This window comes from Poecilia reticulata, linkage group LG5 (assembly GCF_000633615.1).
Source record: "Poecilia reticulata strain Guanapo linkage group LG5, Guppy_female_1.0+MT, whole genome shotgun sequence".
In the NCBI taxonomy this organism is placed as follows: domain Eukaryota; kingdom Metazoa; phylum Chordata; class Actinopteri; order Cyprinodontiformes; family Poeciliidae; genus Poecilia; species Poecilia reticulata.
The window spans coordinates 32,242,912-32,262,826 of NC_024335.1; the positions used below are offsets into that span (position 1 = coordinate 32,242,912).

Sequence of the window (19,915 nt, forward strand, 5' to 3'; positions counted from 1 at the left end):
AATCTCCAGCATGGGGAAGTGGGATGAGCTCGACTTTTCTCGACACCCCCTCCGCGAGGTCAGACCTTTCACATGCTGGGAACCCAACACCCTCCTGCAGGTCTACGTCCTCATCCCCTGGAAAGAGAAGATGGCAGTCTGGGATGTGAAGATCCTCCATCGTCACCAAGGCCTCAGCAGTCTGGGATGTGAAGATGCAGATCCTCAGTCGTCACCAAGGCCTCAGCAGTCTGGGATGTGAAGATGCAGATTCTCAGTTGTCACCAAGGCCTCAGCAGTCTGGGATGTGAAGATGCAGATCCTCAGTCGTCACCAAGGGCTCAGCAGCCTGGGATGTGAAGATGCAGATCCTCAGTCGTCACCAAGGGCTCAGCAGTCTTCAAACTCCACTGCTCTTTGACACTATCCAGTCATTGCTCGTCACCTACAAAGCAGAAGTGATCATCATCACATGATGGATATGCGATTAATGGATGTACACTCACTGTGGGAGCAGCTTGATTTATCTAATCTCCCAGCCATCCCACGGGCACTTCTTCTAAAGTTCCACCGACTGCCAGGATGTCTGTCTCAGATTTACTGCCTTGCAAAGACGTAATCATGATTTAAGGCCACAGGGTCTTAAATCATCTTCCTTACCCTTACACAGTGAGTGAGAGCAGCACTTGACTGTGTGACCTCTTAGCAAGTTATGTTGCACACCAACTCTTATTTTTGCTGTTCGGTTTGTCTTCTTCTTTTTTGCTACAGAGCTCAGTTTCCCTTCAGACTTCCTGCTGATTAACTAGTTTGATCATACTGTTACTTCCAAAAAGGACACAACATATTTGAGGACACAGAGGCAAGAATGAGGGTTCAAAAATTATTTTATTTTAAAACTCTCTTGAACTTTTCTTTTGGTTCAGCCGCTTTGATTTTCCGTGAAGAGGAAAAAAGAGAGACTTAAATACCCTCAGTCCCCCATGTCCCAAAAAAGAGAAAAAAACAAAACCCCAAAATTATTAACAGAAAGTTGGACCTGGTGAGTTGATCATAAAGAACAAAACGGTACAACAGGCTGGAGACGTCAGCTGCGGCCTACAGCTACTGGAGACGTGTCGGGACACATCCCCGGTGGTGGTGGAGCAAGTGGAAGCGAGTGGAAGGACAGGTCTCCCACACACGTCGAAACCCAGCCTACTTGTAGGTGGACCAACAGCGCCACAAATTAACACAATCAAATTAATTACCAAAAATAAGAGATTATCCAAACTCCAAAATATTAAGAAAAAACAAAGTCATTCAACTAAAGTCTATCAACAAAACAATCTAGAAAAATAGAGAAAAGTAATTAGAACGTGCCCAAATCACATAACACATACTTACATCAGCATTATCTCAAGACTCCAAATACACTAAGTGCGTCTTCAATTCATTAGTTCCAGGATGAAATTTTCATGGCCAAATGTTCCCCTGCAGAGATTCTGCACAACAAAGAGGACAGTAGAGTAGAGTAGAATATACTTTATTGATATTGCTGGGGATTTGCTATTCCACCAAAGGTGTGAAGTATTAATATAAGCGATAAAATGTATATTTTATCTCCGGAAAAAAATTAAGAGACTACTATATTGAACCTTCCAATGGGCTCACCACCTGTCGGAGGGGACAAAGGGGTCGGGTGCAATGTGTTACGGGCGGCAGCCGAGGGAGGGGACCCTGGGGGTCTGATCCTCGGCTGCAGAAGCTGGCTCTTGGGACGTGGAACGTCACCTCTCTGGTGGGGAAGGAACTGGAGCTAGTGTGCGAGGCTGAGAGGTTCCTGCTAGAAATAGTGGGCCTCACCTCGACGCATGGCTCTGGTTCTGGAACCAGTCTCCTTGAGAGGGGCTGGACGTACTTCCACTCTGGAGTTGCCCAAGGTGAGAGGCGCCGGGCAAGAGTGGGCATACTTGTTGCCCCCCATCTGGGCGCCTGTACGTTGGGGTTTATCCCGGTGAATGAGAGGGTAGCCTCCCTCCGCCTACGGGTGGGGAGATGGGTTCTGACTGTTGTCTGTGCTTACGGGCCGAACAGCAGTTCAGATTACCCACCCTTCTTGGAGTCCTCAGAGGGGGTACTGGAGAGTGTCCCTCCTGGGGACTCGCTTGTTCTACTGGGGGACTTCAACGCTCATGTGGGCAATGACAGTGAGACCTGGAAGGGGCATGGTTGGGAGGAACGGCCCCCTTGATCTGAACTCGAGTGGTGTTCTGTTGTTGGACTTSTGTGCTCGTCACGGATTGTCCATCACGAACACCATGTTCAAGCATAAGGGTGTCCATATGTGCACTTGGCAGCAGGACACCCTAGGCCGCAGKTCGATGATCGATTTTGTCATTGTTTCATCGGATCTAGTGAAGAGAGGTGCGGAGCTGTCCACTGACCACTACCTGGTGGTGAGTTGGCTCCAGTGGTGGGGAAGGAAGCCGGTCAGACCTGGCAGGCCCAAACGTGTACTGAGGGTCTGCTGGGAACGTTTGGCGGAGTCCCCTGTGAGACAGAGCTTTAACTCCCATCTCCAACAGAACTTCGAAAACGTTCCGGGGGACGTAGGGGACATCGAGTCTGAGTGGACCATGTTCCGTACCTCCATTGCCGAGGTGGCTTATCAGAGCTGCAGCCGCAAGGTTGTTGGTGCCTGTTGCGGCGGCAACCCTCGAACCCATTGGTGGATACCTTCGGTGAGGGATGCTGTCAAGCTGAAGAAGGAGTCCTATCAGGCCTTTTTGACTTGTGGGACTCCAGAAGCAGCTGATGGGTACCGGCAGGCAAAGCGGCATGTGGCTCGGGTGGTTGCTGAGGCAAAAACTCGGGTGTGGGAGGAGTTTGGAGAGGCCATGGAGAAAGACTTCCGTAYGGCTTYGAGGCGATTCTGGTCCACCATCCGGCGTCTCAGGAGGGGGAAGCAGTGCAGCACTAACACTGTTTATGGTGGGGATGGTGCGCTGCTGACCTCAACTCGGGACGTTGTGGACCGGTGGGGCAGAATACTTCGAAGACCTCCTCAATCCCACCAGGCTCCTCAATCCCCCCAGGCTCAGCTTCCTTCTGTTGAGGAACCTGAGCCTGGGGACTCTGGGTTGGGCTCTCCAATCTCTGGGGACGAGGTCGCGGAGGTGGTCAAAAAGCTCCTCAGTGGCAGGGCCCCGGGGGTGGATGAGATCCRCCCGGAGTTCCTTAAGGCTCTAGATGTTGCAGGGTTGTGTTGGCTCATGCGACTCTGCAATATCGCATGGACATCGGGGGCAGTTCCCCWKGATTGGCAGACTGGGGTGGTGGTCCCCCGGTTTAAAAAGGGGGACCGGAGGGTGTGCTCCAATTACAGGGGGGTCACACTCTTAAGCCTCCCTGGTAAGGTCTATTCAGGGGTCCTGGAGAGGAGGGTTTGTCGGATAGTCGAACCTCGGATTCAGAAAGAGCAGTGTGGTTTTTGTCTTGGTCGTGGAACACTGGATCAGCTCTACACCCTCAGCAGCGTCCTGGACTTGGAGAAGGCGTTCGACCGTGTCCCCAGAGGGCCTTGTGGGGGGTTCGCCAGGAGTATGGGGTACCGGGCCCTTTGATACGGGCTGTCAGGTCCCTGTATGACCGGTGTCAAGAGTATTGTCCGCATTGCCGGCAGTAAGTTGGGCTTGTTTCCGGTGAGAGTTGGACTCTGCCAAGGCTGCCCTTTATCACCGATTCTGTTCATTACGTTCATGGACAACATTTCTAGGCACAGCTGAGGTGTTGAGGGGATCAGTTTTGGTGGCCTTAGGATTGCATCTTTGCTTTTTGCAGATGATGTGGTCCTGTTGGCTTCATCAAATCGTGATCTGCAGTTCTCGCTGGAACGGTTTGAAGCCAAGTGTGAAGCGGCCGGGATGAGGCTCAGTGCCTCCAAATCCTAGGCCATGGTCTTGAGCCGGAAAAGGGTAGAGTGCCTTCTCCGGGTCAGGGGGGTCGTCCTGCCTCAAGTGGAGGAGTTTAAGTATCTGGGGATCTTGTTCACGAATGAGGGAAGAAGGGAGCGGAAAATCGACAGGCGGATTGGAGCAGCGTCTGCCGTGAAGCGGGCGCTGTACCGGTCCGTCGTGGTGAAGAGAGAGCTGAGTCAAAAAGCGAAGTTCTCGATTTACCGGTCGATCTACGTTCCCACCCTCATCTATGGTCATGAGCTTTGGGTCATGACCAAAAGAACGAGATGACAGATGCAAGCGGACGAAATGGGTTTCCTCCGCAGGGTGGCTGGGCTCTCCCTTAGAGAGAGAAGCTCGGTCATCCAGGAGGGACTCAGAGTAGAGCCGCTGCTGCTCCAAGTCGAGAGGAGCCAGTTGAGGTGGCTCGGGCATCTGGTAAGGATGCCTCCTGTGCGCCTCCCTGGTGAGGTGTTCCGGGCACGTCCCACCGGGAGGAGGCCTCGGGGAAGACCCAGGACACGCTGGAGGGACTATGTCTCTCGGCTGGCCTGGGAACGCCTTGGGGAGAGGGAAGTCTGGGCCTCCCTTCTGAAGCTGCTTACCCCGGATAAGCGGCAGAAAATTGATGGATGGATACTATATTGAACCCCATTGAAAACCTTGTGAGAAAATTTGATGTAAATTACTCAGTTGGGCATTGTAAGTCTGATGGCCACAGGCAGAAATGATTTTCTGTGGTGCATTTAAGTAAAAATGGCTGAAGATGCTCGCTGGCCTTGTGGATCAGTCTGTTCAGTCTGTTGGTGTCCTCCACCTTCTGCCTGCTGCCCCAGCACCCTACAGATGAGAGAGCTCTACGAGCACAGTTGAAACCAGACTTTTATATAGTTCCAAAGTATAGTGAGAAACCCAGAGGAATGGACCAGAACTCCAGCAACGTATTGTGAGAAACCTTTGGAAGAAAACCCAAAATGTTTGACCCAAGTCATTCAGTTCAAAGGTAATGATACCAAATACAGTAGAAATTTATGTAAACTTCTGATTTAGAAAACATCAATAAAAGTTTTAACTATGGACTGTGACATAGAAAAAGGTGTATGAGATTTTTTTATTCTCCTCATTACTTGTATGTAAACTTATGGTTTCAACTATTTGTGGTTCTGGTAAAATAATCGCTACTTTTCCGTGAGGTCAAGTTTTTAGTTAATGCTTGTAACATAATAAAATAGCTAAAACACTCAGTGGGGTGTGAATAATTTTAGTATGGTATTTCTTGTAGTCAGATATGATGTGTTTCTTAAATTTGACAGTAAGTAAATTTACAGGCTACGTCTCTGTAAACAACCTATCTCTACAGACTCTGTCATGGTGAGTCACAGATGTAAAACCTGAACAACACAGATGTTCTGTTTGGGGCTTATCCTGAAGGTTCAGCCAAGAAATTAAATCCTCCTTCAAAGAGTGGGATCCAGCCCAGGCGTCATACATAGCGTGACATCAAGATCTTTGTTAAAAATGAGCAGCTCTGGGCTGCATCACTCAGCTGTCAAATCGTCATCCTGGATGCTTTAAAACAGATAAAGGAGCTGCTCTATCTGAGCAGTGATGGAGATCCTGATGGGTCCCGCTGGGAAGAACAAAGACACAAATGTCACTAATCTAACAGGGATAAGTAGTGCAGATTTCCTCTCAGCATGGGGCCACTCCAGATTTTGTCTTGAATACACATGCTCATTTTAAACAGACAGCTGCGCCTGCATAATTTGTTCCCCTCGTGTTTGGAGAGCACTAAAGTTAATACAACTGATTATGTGTGTTGTTTTTTTTCTTGTCATTGTGGCTTCACAGGCTGAGATAGAGCCCTATAAAACTAGGAATCTCCATGATTTATAGAAAAATCACAGGCTTGAAACCGAAAAGAGCCAAATCTTTTCAATGTTTGAATTAAATATCAGTATACTGTAATACAAAAATGAAGTGTTTCTTAATCAGAAAAAAATGGATGGGATGAGTTTTACTTAACAAAATCCTCAGTCAATAATTCTGTTCTCATTTTACCACTAAAATGTATGTTGTGCTAACCCAACAGCTCTAATGATAAACATTACTTCAATTAAAATTATTTCTTCCCTTGGAAGACTACAATTCTCAAGCACCAATTTATATTTGATGTTATAATTTACTAGTTACATTATGCCCTTAGATATTTTGTTCTTGTATGCTTGTTCGAACAAAAGAAGGAACATGAGAGGAAAATGGAACTGCTCCATAAACAGCCATCATCCTCTTCAAAATAAGAGCATGAATGTAAATATCTATCTACCTGTAGAATTCTTAATAGTATATAACTAAAACTTCAACACAGATGTTGAGCTTTATTCAACAGAAAGTTTACAGAACAGGGAAAATTACCTTGGTGCACAAAGTTAGCAAAAGCGAAAAAGTGCCAATTAGAAAGATTAGCTATGAGTGCATTAGAGGAATTGTGCCCACCACAGCCTCCTAATGTCTAAGAAGTGATCTCAGCAGTATTGGTTGTAATGAAGTTTTGTTTGCAGCACCCCTCCACATACCTACTCCCCCAAATTGGCTTATTTTTTAAAACCAATTTTTGTCATTACCTGCTATGTCAGATGACCAGTTTTTATCCAATCCATCTGCAGGACACACGTGGAATGGATATGGTCGTTTCTATCACAGCAAAGAGTGGCATCTTGGGAAAACTCCCAGGGGAATTTTTTTTTTTTCATTTGAATATATGGAAAAGCACCTTATGCCAACTGTAAAGTAACATGGAGGATCTACAAGGCTGTGAATCTATATCTCTTCGTATAATGCATGATCTATAAAAAAAAATGGAACAAAGAATGTATACCTGGCTGTATACCTCAACCTGGTGAAATGTTTTAGGACAGTGTTTCACAAACTTATTCAGGCTGAGGACCACTTAACCCATTTACCAGTCATGGACCACCTAACCTGAAATTGCCCCCGCAATAACACATCTTAATATATAATGCAACCTGAAATGTAAATATTGGTCTCTTAACTCATGTATTGTTGTTTTTTTTCTTCATCGTAATTAGAAAAGTGGTGCTGCTTGGTAAATGTGACTGGCCACATCAAGGCCATGAACAGGTCTACTTGGGTATTTTGAGTTATTTACAGACTCTGAAAGTGTAGAGTTAAAGCTTTCCAATGATGCCAAACACATAGAAATAAAAAAATAAGTTTTTCTGTACTACCAAGTGTTGTGTGCATTCATAACATTTAGGACTATTTGTGATTTAGAAGCATGATTAAAGAAAAATAGATTTGAGTTTCTTTTACAGAAACAAAAATCCTTTTCTGCGCCATTAAATATAAAAATAATTAACCCATTTCTATTAATTGTATTTATTTATTGTATTTATTTTAATATATTTTTAATGAAATAAAAATAACAATAACTGATGACCTAAAAGCAGAGCGTCAGTCATTACCAAGCAAAGTCATAAAAAACAAAGAACAGTTCTGACTAACTGGAGCGATTCATACCGCTAACCGTTCGAAGGAATCCAATTGCTAGTTAACGACACATCAACTCTCAGCAGTAATGACTCAGCTTCATCTGAGTTATTTTCCTGGAGTTATTTTCTTTCCACTGGTATCTGCAGATTTTCTTTAGAGTAACCCAGTTTTAACATCATTATTTTTAACACAATCCTGTAGCGTCGCACTTTGAGCTCACATCAAGGCAAATAAAACATCTGTTTTCATGCAGTACCTCGCGAACCACTGGGGGGCACCCGCGGACCTCTAGTGGTCCGGGGACCACAGTTTGATTCCCAAAGTCAAATCCATTATCCTTCCACATAACACCACCTCAGACTGGCATCGGACATCCCCGTCTCATTATCTCATATAGGCAGCTGTGAGACCAAACTTGAACAATGTCTTATTGGATAAAGTCATCTGTGTTTCTTATATTTGCAATACTTATCAGTGTCTGGGGGGGCCATTCTGGTGTTTAGTCTCAGTGAAGGATTGCATCTTTTTGCTGTCAGCTTTTATCCCCCCCCCCTCCATCATTGAGCTAGTGAATGAAGCCTCCACAAGACTCTCCAAGGGATTCCAGTGCTTCTATTACCCAGATTTCTACATCTCAGGACAAGCTTTACCTGACATATTCTTCAAGACCATGGGCTCACTGAATGAGCCACTCTCTGAGCACACATGAGCTGGATGAGAGAAACCCAAGACTGTAATTTAACTTGGCTTCACAGATACAGGCGGTGCACATACGCAGAGATGCTCTCTCTGCCCTTTCTCGCCAAATACTTTGGTAAATGGAGGCATCTTTGTCTCGGCAGAAGTTTTCCAACCTTGGAGAAATAAAAAAGTCTCCCTTCCACGGTTTAATGAAGGCAAGCCACAACAGCAGTGTGGTAATGACTGGATTGTGTACAACATTATCCGTCGCTCCTTCTGGACGTAGCCTTTGTATCCACCACAAACAGAGCTTCTCCCACCACAGAATGAGGGAGGGGAGCGAAAACAAGCACCCCCCCTTCTCCATCGCCATCTCAATAATGACTTCCCACGGGGGGAAAGGGAATACAGGGCAGTGACTGAAGTGGCCCTACTGCAGGAGGCCTCTCTGGCCCAGCGTCACTGCAGAATGCTCCCACAAAGGCTTCTTGGTGCCAGGTATCTAAAAAGGAATTTTATTGGCTCCCTCACTCGTCGTCCTCATCAGCAAAGGTTGCGGTTATATTTCAGTGTACCCTCCCCCTCCCGTTGGCTCTTTGAAAACACAATCCTACACGACAGGGGTTTAAGATTCTCGGATGCAGGGATTTTCTCTGTCTCCAGAGAATGGAGGAATTTTTGTTTACACGTTGTGAATCAGTTCTAAAGACAGCTAAGGAACTGGAGGTGGAGTGTTTTTCTGTCCTACTGTTGGCATTCCTGGTGTTTTTATCAGTTGATACCCAGGTTGTGTAGGAAATTCCAGATATGGTGGGCAGTAAAGTTGCAAATTAATTTTACGGGGTTTCATCCATCTGTTTGTCCATATGACATCCATCTGTTGTTCCATTTGTCAGTCCTTCCATTCCTCAAATTTCTTTTTTTTTTTTGGTATATTTTACACTGAATCCTGAGTTTTGAAGAAATACCTGTCCTCCAAAGGACAATTATAATTTGAGTTTTAAAAACTGAAAATTTGACATGAAAAAGACTAGGGAAACCTGTTTTTTGGGCATCAGTTTGAAATGAGATTTTGATGCTTGTCAGACTAGTTCAGAGTAAACAGAAAGCAGCAGTGTAAGATGTTAAGAGCCATCTTTGACCTACTACGAAGATTAAATTGAAAATTTACAAATATATGTAATGAATGAAAGTAACATTAAAAGAATGCATGGTGTTCCATTTTTGTGCTAAAGAGAGCCATTGTGGCGACAAAACCCTTACTTCTCTCTCACATGTTCTTCCATCACTCTGGGACCTTTAGTATTTTGGACAGTGTCATTTCTGTGAACATCTGCTACTGTGAACTATACAACTAGCTAAAAGTTACATTAGCATGGAAAATGCAAGTTCAAAACACCTGGAATATATTTTCCAACAATTATTGCATTCTAATTGGTGCTTTCCAATATGACTACATTTCAGACTTTTTGTGTCTGAAATGTTTGACGATGTTACTCAAGTGTACTGTGTGAATTCTGTGAACTGTGCAGATTCCATGTCAAACAGTTGATTTTATTTTTGTGTGAACTAATTTTCTACAGTTATCATGACAAATTCCCCACAATCCAAGTTGGGTGCCTGGCCCCATTTCTTCTCCAGCAGGTTAGAAATCACACACCTGTTAGTGCAGCACAGAAGGGCAGTCATGCTGCACATTCTTGTAACCGGTTGCTCCAGCTGTCAACATTATCAACTCGATGTTGCATACAAAAGTATTTAATGTCAACACTTTTTCTTGTTGGACAGTTTATTGCGTATGCAGTCATAAAAATGTACCTCTGTGCGGACCTGTCCAGCAGATATCCGCTTTAAGTCTGCTTCGAGGCGCATGAACTGAATGGAATGAAGTATGCCTGAGGCCTGAAATCTTAAACATATCATCTGCATATACACCAGTAGAAATCAGAATGGCTCAAATACTTTTGTAGAAGTCTGTCATGAGCTTCTAAACATCCAAATTGTCTTCAGATTTTTCTGACACATTTTCAGTGTGTTAGTGTGTGCAAGAACGGAGAGTGTTCCGGCCCACAGCCCTCCATTGCATGTTTGTTTTCTTCTCCTTTCTCACACTTCAAAATGGAATTTGTGTGCAATAGATACAGAGGTAGAATAAGATTTGCTTATGCTGCCCCTCCTTAGGCCTTAAATGAATGTGCAGTCTCCACAAACACCATTCACCAGAACAGGGCTCTCATTAGGACTGCATCAAAATGAGGAGCCACCCTGGCGCTCAGCAGTGGTTTAATTGAGCCAGAGAGGGAGGGGTAGAGTGTGTGTGCATATGAATGGCAAAAGAACAGTGGCCCCTCCACACACATGCACACATACATACTCACACTCTAGCTCTGCTCTCGCACACTTTCTCTAATCTTGAATGGACACATCCTGAATGGTGGTGATCCACAGAGGTCTCCCCTTCAGTTATCACCATGGCAATGGGGGCGGTACACATGTGCTAACCATACCAGGGGACAAATTGCAATCACTTTAGGTTTTGGCAGCTCAGTGGACTTTCCCAGCGTAAATAATGTGCAGGCGGGATCCTCCACACAAAGGTAATGCCTTTACAAAAAGATGGCCCATGCAGGAGGACAATCATCAACAGCACAACGTCTAACACCTAGAGCAGTCTGCTGCATCATCCACGGCGACACCACTGTAAAGTCAAAGTGACAGGACAAGAATGCTGTTTAATGTACTACCTAATGAGGGCATTCTTCTAATCCTAATCTCTGGGGAAGCAGGGCTGCAGCCTGGAGTCACTCGTGGTCAGGACTTTTATTATCTGGACTGCAGTCAGGCTGGACTTTACTGCAGTCTTTTCAGCTGGCTTCCAGCTTTCATTCCGCAGGATCTATTCAGACTAATGACTTGTTTTGATCATGGTTGGTTAGCCTTTTTCTATCTGCCAAAAATTACGCACTCCGGAGAGCCAGTGAGAGATCTTCCACAAGGTTTTCACACACTCACAACTAGAGATGTGCCGATCAGGTTTTTTCCTGCCGATACCGATCACCCATGAGGGCCGATCACAGATACCGATCACATAATTATTATTTTTTTTATTATAAACACTACCGGTTACATTATGTGGAAAAAGGAATTCACCTTCAAGGCAAATGCAGGTTCCATTACAATAAACAATCCTGAGTTACTGAATGAAAACTTCCTGATAGCATGGCGGCTAGCTGATTACTGCTAGTTCTTAGTGGCTGTTTCTGACTGAGCGGAGTAATTATGCAGAACTGGGAGGAGATCGATAATTTTTTTAGAGATTATTTGTCTCATGTTAGGACAGCGAAAGTTTTAATACGTATGTAAAATTTATTTTTTTAAGTTAGATGCTGCAGCTTTAAGCAGAAGTTCGGTGTGAGAGTCACTACCAGGTGGAGCAGAAGCGGCGCTACGTCTGTGAAATATTACTACCTGTAGCRCGTAGCAGCGGTTCAACAGCGAGAGCAGAACCAGCGTCTTACATCGCAGCTCGAAGACTTAAATAATTTTGCGGGTTATTTGTTTATATTTCTGACCGTCATGCTAACCCAGGTGAGTGTTTGTAGCTGTGCACTGCTTCACCTGCTATCTGATCCTCCATATGTCTTTTTTACTGCAGTGAGCCTTGATGTCGCCAAACTCCCATCAAGTATGGCATTGCTTATTGCTTTTATGTCATATTAGCTTCGTTGTGTTGATGCATTTTGACCTGCTTCTCCCCACGTGCTTCAATTTTCTGCCGCAACACACAAACGTCCCCATTCATTCAGTGCGTTATAGTTCCACATCGCTTAGGATTTGTAGCTGCGCGTTTGCGCAGTGTGAAGGAAAGAGGAGACCAGCTGCACAGGCAGGCTGCGAAATGAGATGCAGGTGATCGGTATCGGCAACAAGAACCAATGATCGCCAATCATGCACTTTTTCACAAAAATCAGCCCAATTATGATCGGTGACCGATCGATCGGCACACCTCTACTCACAACCACAAGCTTCTATGTCTTTTGTTGGTATTCTGTGTGATAGATGTCATTATTGGAAAGTGGATGTTAAGTTGATTTTCCTTTCAAATGTTTTTTTTATAAAAACAACCCTGGAAATTGATGCGTATGTGACCCCAGGTATGTCTTGGTCTGACAATCCAAGATGCAGTCTTAGGGAATCATTTACAAGACCCCATTAACTTTAATGTGTTCTAGTTGCTGATTACATCATTGGACCCAATTTTCCAACGGATATAAATTTGATCTGAGAAATACATTAATCAGCAGTGTGATGTAGACACATTTAAAGAACCGGTTTATCGTCAGATGAAGAGAAAATCTCCCACACAAGTACAGCGGATATAAAAAGTCTACACACCCCTGTTTAAATACCAAGTTTTTGTGATGTAAAAAATGACAGCAAGACAAATATATTCACAACTTTTTCCACTTTTAATGTGACCTATAAACTATACAATGCAACTAAGAAACAGAAATCTTTCAGGGAGGAAAATATAAACTAAAAAACTTACCTGTTTGCATAAATATGCACACCCTTAAACTAATACTTTGTTGCAGCACCTTTGGCTTTTATTATAGCACTTAGTCTTTTTGGGTAGGAGCATATCAGTGTGGCACATCTTGATGTGGCAATATTTGCCCACTCTTCTTTGCCAAACCGCTAGAAATCTGATAAATTGCAAGGGCATCTCCTGTGCACAGCCATCTTCAGATCACCCCACAGATGTTTGATGGGATTCAGGTCTGGACTCTGGCTGGGCCATTCCACAGCCTTAATCTTATTCCGGTGAAGCCATTCTTTTGTTGATTTAGATGAGTGCTTTGGGTCATTGTCATGCTGAAAGATGAAGTTCCTCTTCATCTTCAGCTTTCTAACAGAAGGCCGAAGGTTTTGTGCCAACACTGACTGATATTTGGAACTGTTAAGTTTCGTCAGGTTTGCTGTACTGTGCGATTCCCCACTTGAAAGGGATAGTCTCTATAGTGAAACTTTTAACTGGATTTCACTCAGAGCCTTCAATTTAGCTGATCCGTCTTTATTTTTGCATGATGGTCACCATAGTGATTTAGCCTTTCAGCCACTTAGGTGAAAAACCTCAAAAGAAAAAGAAACATCTATTACATTGTGAAATTAACAAGATAAATACATTGTGAAATAATCAAACAAATTTCCATGCCTTTAAACCAGTTATACTCCAAAATATAATAGCAAATATTTTATAGTAAAATTCTCATCCAATAAATAAATAGGCATATTTATCAACATTTGGATATATATTTTCATAGTCAAACATTCTGACCAATATTTACTTATTTTTCTTTTTTAGTTATTTTTTTCACTTTCTACTTTAACCAATAAACACCAAATATATTATTTTTTTACTTACTAGCTTGACTTCAATAAGATTCAAACTATTAGATACAACAGAGGGGCTCGGTATAGGGGGGGAAAGTGATGACAATTCTAGGGGCCCTGACCAACAGGGAGCCCTCCACAATTTATTTATTGTTCATAGAAATAGAACAATAAATACAGGGTTTACAGGGTTTTTCTGTGCGCACAATGACCCTCAGTCACTCGCCACTTTTACATCATTAGAAAGAAGAATAAAAAGAAATTAATAAATAGATAAAAAGTAAAGATAAAAACATTGATGACATCAAAACCCCACTCTAACCCTAATTTAGCCATAAGCAACTCTAAACAGGTGGGTTTTAAGTTGAGATTTAAAGGCACCCAGTGTTTCAGCTGTTTTACAGTTTTCTGGAAGTTTGTTCCAGATTTGTGGTGCATAGAAACTGAATGCTGCTTCTCCTCGTTTGGTTCTGGTTCTGGGGATGCAGAGCAGACCAGAACCAGGAAGATCTGAGGGGTCTAGACGGTTGGTACAACAATAACAGATCTTTAATGTATTGTGGTGCTAAACCGTTCAGTGATTTATAAACTAACAGTATTTTAAAGTCTATTCTCTGAGCTACAGGGAGTCAGTGTAGGGACTTTAAAACTGGTGTTATGTCTCTATCTTCCTGGTTTTAGTGAGAACACGAGCAGCAGCTTCTGGATCAGCTGCAGCTGTTTGATTGATTAATTAGTCAGACCTGTGAAGACGCTGTTGCAGTAATCAATGCGGCTAAAGATAAACATGGATGAGTTTCTCTAGATCGTGCTGAGACATCAGTCCTCTAATCCTGGAGATGTTCTTCAGGTGATAGAAGGCCGACTTTGTGACTGTCTTAATGTGGCTCTGAAGGTTCAGGTCAGAGTCCATCATTACTCCCAGGTTTCGGGCTGATCGCTGGTTTTTAGTTGTAATAACTGAAGCTGTGCATTGATTCTAGTTTGCTCCTCTTTAGGTCCAAAGATAATAACTTCAGTTTTGTTTCTGTTGAGCTGGAGAAAGTTTTKTCACATCCACACATTGATCTGTTCTAAGCATCTATTCAGTGATTGGATGGGTTCAGAGTCACCTGGTGACATCRTGATGTAGAGCTRTGTATCATCCGCRTAGTTATGGTAGCTGATCTTATTTCCTGTTATAACCTGAGCCAGTGGGAGCATATAAATATTGAAAAGAAGGGGTCCTAGGATTGAACCTWGGGGTACTCCACATGTGACCTTTGACCTCTCTGATGAGAAGTTTCCGATTGAAACAAAGAAATCCCTGTTCTTTATGTAAGATTCAGACCAGTTGAGCACTGGACCGGAGAGTCCGACCCAACTCTCCAGTCGATTCAGTAAAATGTCATGGTCAACATATGGCTCATCCTTCCTCCCCCTTGCTCTGTGCTATGCTGCAGCTAGCATAGCATGTTGTAAATGCTTAGTTTAGTAAGCATAGCTACTAGTGATAGCAGATAAATTTAATTTTTTGTCAGGGGACCCAAGATTTCTGGATACAACATTCAATCAGAGTCCATGTGCTGCTCCAATAAGATTCAGGAAGTGAGTAACAGCATTGTGAGGCTTACCGGCATTCCTTTACAGTATGTAGACTTTTGCACAGTTCTGAATGTACATGTGCTACCAGCACTGTTTGCTTCTGATGCTGTGGCACTTTTTCGAACAGGAGTGACAGGTCAGTCACACCAGAAGTACCTGCACTCTGATTGCTAGCAGATTGAGTCCACCTGGTCCTCATCACTAACAAGCAGAGAAGCCGCATAAAGGTGCAGCAGAGGGGAGTGGTCAGTCCACCCTGACTAAGGCCCCAGTTCCAGCTGAAGAAAAACAGCCCCAAAGCATGATGCTGCCACCACCATGCTTCGCTGTAGGTATGGTGTTCTTTTGGTGATGAGCAGTGTTGTTTTTGCGTCAAATATGTCTTTTGGAATTATGTCCAAAACGTTCAAGCTTGGTTTCATCAGACCATAACACATTTTTTCCACATGTGTTTGGGAGATTTCAGATGTGTTTTTGCAAAATTAAGCTGGGCTTTGATGTTTTTCTTTGTAAGATAAAGCTTCCGTCTTGCCACCCTACCACAAAGCCCAGACAGATGAAGAAGACGGGATAGTTGTCACATGTACTGCACAGCCAGTACTTGAGAAAAATTCTTGCAGTGTTGCTGTCTGCCTCTTGGCAGCCTCCCTGACCAGTTTTCTTCTTGTCTTATCAATTTTGGACGGACGTCCTATTCTTGGTAATGTCACTGTTGTGCCATGTTTTCTCCACTTGATGATGACAGTCTTCACAGTGTTCCATGGTATATTTAATGAATTGGAAATTCTTCTGTAGCCTTCACCTGACTGATATCTTTGAATAATGAGATCCCTCTGATGCTGTGGCAGCTCTTTATGGACCATGGCTTGTGCTGGATGATGTGCTACAAAAATGTCAGGACAAGCCTACTTGAACAGCTGAACTTTATCAGAGGCACTTTAATTGGTGAGAGGTGTGTGCTGACTCAAATTTAACATGAGTTTGAATATAATTTGTTAAATCTGAACACAGCCACACCCCCAGTTCTAAAAGGGTGTGCACACTTATGCAACCAAATTTTTTCCGTTTATTTTTATTCACCTCCCTGAAAGATTTCTGTTTGTTTTTCAATTGCATTGAACATGTTATAGGTCACATTAAAGGTGGAAAAAGTTGGGAAAATATCTTGCTGTCATTTTTTACATCACAAAACCCTGGTATTTAAACTGGGGTGTGTAGACTTTTTATATCCACTGTATCTCATGCATATGCAACCAGTGAGTTCTAAGCCACATCTCCCCTGTACCTCAATCCCAGCTGCATTCTCAGAAAGCACACACTGCAACAAGCTCTTCTTTGATTGATTAGGGTTCATTTACACCATCTCTGTGTAGTCCGCTTTAATCAGTCTCTAGTTTGTTTGCCTAAAAAGTCTGGTTCCTTTGGGGAGGTGCGATTTTGCTCTGTCACACAAACATACAAATAAAATACATCAACACTTGTGATTGTAGCATGAGAAAAATGTTAAACAGTCCAAGTTGTGTGAATACTGTCTCAAACGCCAAACTTTGAAATATGGGAATTGCATCTTGTAAGCCAGGGGTGTCCAAAGTGGGTCCTCGAGGGCCGGCATCCTGCATGTTTCAGTTCTCTCCCTGGTTTAACACACCTGGATCAAATTATGTGTCGTTAGAGGCCTAAGAAGAACATTGACATGCTGAAAAGGTTGTTACTGCCACCAGAGAGAGAACTAAAACGTGCAGGATGGCGGCCTTTGAGGACCTTCATAAGGTATGAAGTGATTCCCTCAGCCTCAATGTCGATGTCAAATTTATTTATACAGCACTTTAAAAACAGGTGTAGAACTGCACCAAAGTGCTGTACAGGAATGACGATAACAAACTGATAAAAACAGAGTATCAAAACACTACTTCAAATAAATGCCAAAGAATAAAAATGAGTTTTCAGAAGTGATTTAAAATGATCCAGGCTGTTGGCAGATCTAATCTGGAAAGGTAAATTGTTCCATAGAATAGGAGCTACTACAGAAAAAGTCCGATCTCCTTTCCTCTTAAGTCGAGTCCAAGAGGAACTGTCAGTAATAGCCGATTGTTTAATCATAGGGTTCTGGACACAGACTGAAATTTTAAAAGGTCCCGAAGATATGGGGGGCCTAACCCATTTAAGACTTTATAAGTTAATAAAAGAGTCTGAAAATCTATTCGATAAAAGACGGGCAGCCAGTGAAGGCCTTATATGGTCACGCTTCCTGGTTCCTGTAAGAAGCTGTGCCGCTGCGTTCTGGATCATTTGAAGTCACTGCATCTGTGATTTATCCATGCCTGTATATAATGAATTGCAATAATCCAATCGAGTTGTAATGAAGGTTTGGATAAGTCCTTCAAAGTCCTTAAAACAAGAATAAGATTTAACTTTTGCTAAAATCCACAGGTAATAAAAACTTGATTTGACGACAGAGCTAACTTGTTTATCTAGCTTTAAAGAGCTATCAAAAGTGAAACCAAGATTCCTAGCAGAGGTCTGACGAGCCAGTATCCACAACTCCAGTCTGATTGGTTCCGTCTCTTTCTGTTCACAGCCCCGAACATCTACTTTAATCTCCCCGTACTTAGAGGTACATGTGTGTACGTGTTTTTCAGAGCAGGATGAATTGGGGGGGGCAGGGTTGATCTGCCTCTCTGTGTAATCCCGTCCAGTCTCTTATCACCTCTCGCCGGGAAAGCAGCGGTTTGGGGAAGAAAAGGTCCCGAGCCTCCTTGCATCAGTAGAGCTCATCTTCTTACATTATTAAACATTCATATTTCCATATTTCATTGAGCCCCCCCACCGCTTCTGCAAATCACAGGCTACTTTGCATTCATACGAGAATGGGATTTGCTTAATGGGTATTAGATTTGTAGATGGTTATCCTGTGGCTATGTCTTTAGTGCGCCAAGCCGGTCGATAAGTCAACCGCCATGCCTCTTTCCGAGTGAGGCGGCAATACCGATCAGTTTGTAGTTCTATGTCTCTTTCTCTTTTCAATCTGAGTTGTCAATGCAGAAACTCTGCTTTTAAAACTTCTCTCTTTTTCTTGGTAATCTCAGTTCCAAGAAGATGATGGAGTTGGCCAGCATGCTGCAACACACCTTGCTTCAGAAGAAAGATTTGGAGCTGGAGCTTGATGAACTTGAGAGTGCGGCAAGGATGGTGGTGGAGGAAGAAGAACAGTCTTCTACAGAAAGCAGCAGCAGTGATTCATCCAGCGAGAGCGAAGAGTCTGAAGCTGAAGAACAGGTCTGCTCTGACTCCAAGCAGGGAGGAGGAGAAACATGTAAAGACATCCCCTCGGAGCCCAGCTCCTCCCCCTCCTCTCCCATCCCCGCCTTATCCTCCATTGCGCTTTCCCCATCAGTAAACAGGAAAGCAGGCGTTGAGAGTTCAGACTCCCAGGGCAGCAGGCAGCTGATCCAGGAGCTGGGGAGACAGATGACAGAGGAGCTGAGGATCTCTGCAGATTCCTGCTCCTTTAGAGCAGGAGAGATGTTGTTCGCCGATGAGTGAAGCTGCAGCGGAGGCAGAGCCATCTGTGCAGCAGCAGCTGTAGTAGTGGAGTCCTATTAGAGGATAGTCCTTGCAAAACCCCCCTGCTCCTCATTCAGACCAAGGCTTCATTAGCTAGATACAAAACCATATGGAGCTTCAAATCTTCATGAATTAGTTCTGTTCTTGTAAAGAAAAGTTATTTTTGTTAAATTCTTTCATATTTTATTGCTATACATATTTGACTTAATGCAGTAAAAATATAATGTTGGACTTTATATGCTTCAAACAAGAAATTCATAATGACTTACATTTGATGTGTGTTTGTAAAGGTTTGTCCGGCCAATACTAAATGTATCCAATCTAGTACTTCATCAGCTTCATGCAAAGTTATATCAGATTTGATGAATTTTGGATTCTTCTAATAAAGAACTTTGGAATTTCAATGTCCTGTCTATCATACAGCAGCACACTGCGCCACAATAGACACTTTTTTTTTCTTTTTTTTTTGTTTATCGATGTACACAGTATCCATCCTGACATTGTTCAGCTTATAATGCGTCTTTTCACTCACGTCTGTATTTTTGAAAGCGTTTTTTTCTTTTAAGAACATGTAATCGGCTTTTAAAAAGACGCGGGTTAATAGCAGCTCACCGTGGCTGCGTATTGTCCGTCTCTGGGCAACCGTGAGAGCAGCGTCGGTCCGCCTGGGGGTCCTTCTATGGCAAGCCATTTTAACATAAATTTGGTTTCGTCTGACTATCCATAATTACATTCCAGATATCGAAAAATGCATTTTGACTAGACAAAACTACATTTTGACTATCCGGAATGGTAATTTAAGATATTTGTATTTACATTCTGACTAGAAGGAATAATAATTCAAGATATCTTCAATTACATTTTGACTAGTCAAAATTCCATTCAACATATCTCAAATGACGTCACTGGATCTGTCATTTGACTGGACATATATCCATAATTACAATTTAAGATATCTTCAACATAGTTATGACTAGTCAAAATTATAATTTTTGATATCTGAATTAAGAATGACGTGGAAGCCCCTTTGTGCTGTCCAAACAGTTGCCTGCAGAATTTTATGTTTCCTGCACAAACTTGTCAGTAAATGCCACAAATTAGAAAGAGCTCGACAATGTTGGAAATGCGGAGATATCAAAACTTCATAAACTATAAGACTGCTTCTGATATCTGCAAATAATTTCCTGTTTATTCATTTCCAACGAACAACTGTATGGATGGCAGCTCTTCTTCTATTCAGTGTTTGTAGCTTTTTGGCGCAA

At 43.1% G+C, this 19,915-nt stretch overlaps 1 protein-coding gene across 4 annotated transcripts in view; it reads left to right on the forward strand.

Moving 5' to 3' along the window:
• shq1 (SHQ1, H/ACA ribonucleoprotein assembly factor) overlaps positions 1-19,057 on the forward strand; it is a 96,938-nt gene extending 77,881 nt beyond the window's left edge. For all 4 annotated transcript variants that reach the window (XM_008410596.2, XM_008410595.2, XM_008410597.2 and 1 more), the window contains one exon: positions 18,176-19,057. In XM_008410596.2, coding sequence (XP_008408818.1) covers positions 18,176-18,632 — 457 coding nt within the window. In that variant the 3' untranslated portion in view covers positions 18,633-19,057. The remainder of the gene's footprint in view (positions 1-18,175) is intronic.
• The last annotated feature ends 858 nt before the right edge of the window (positions 19,058-19,915 follow it).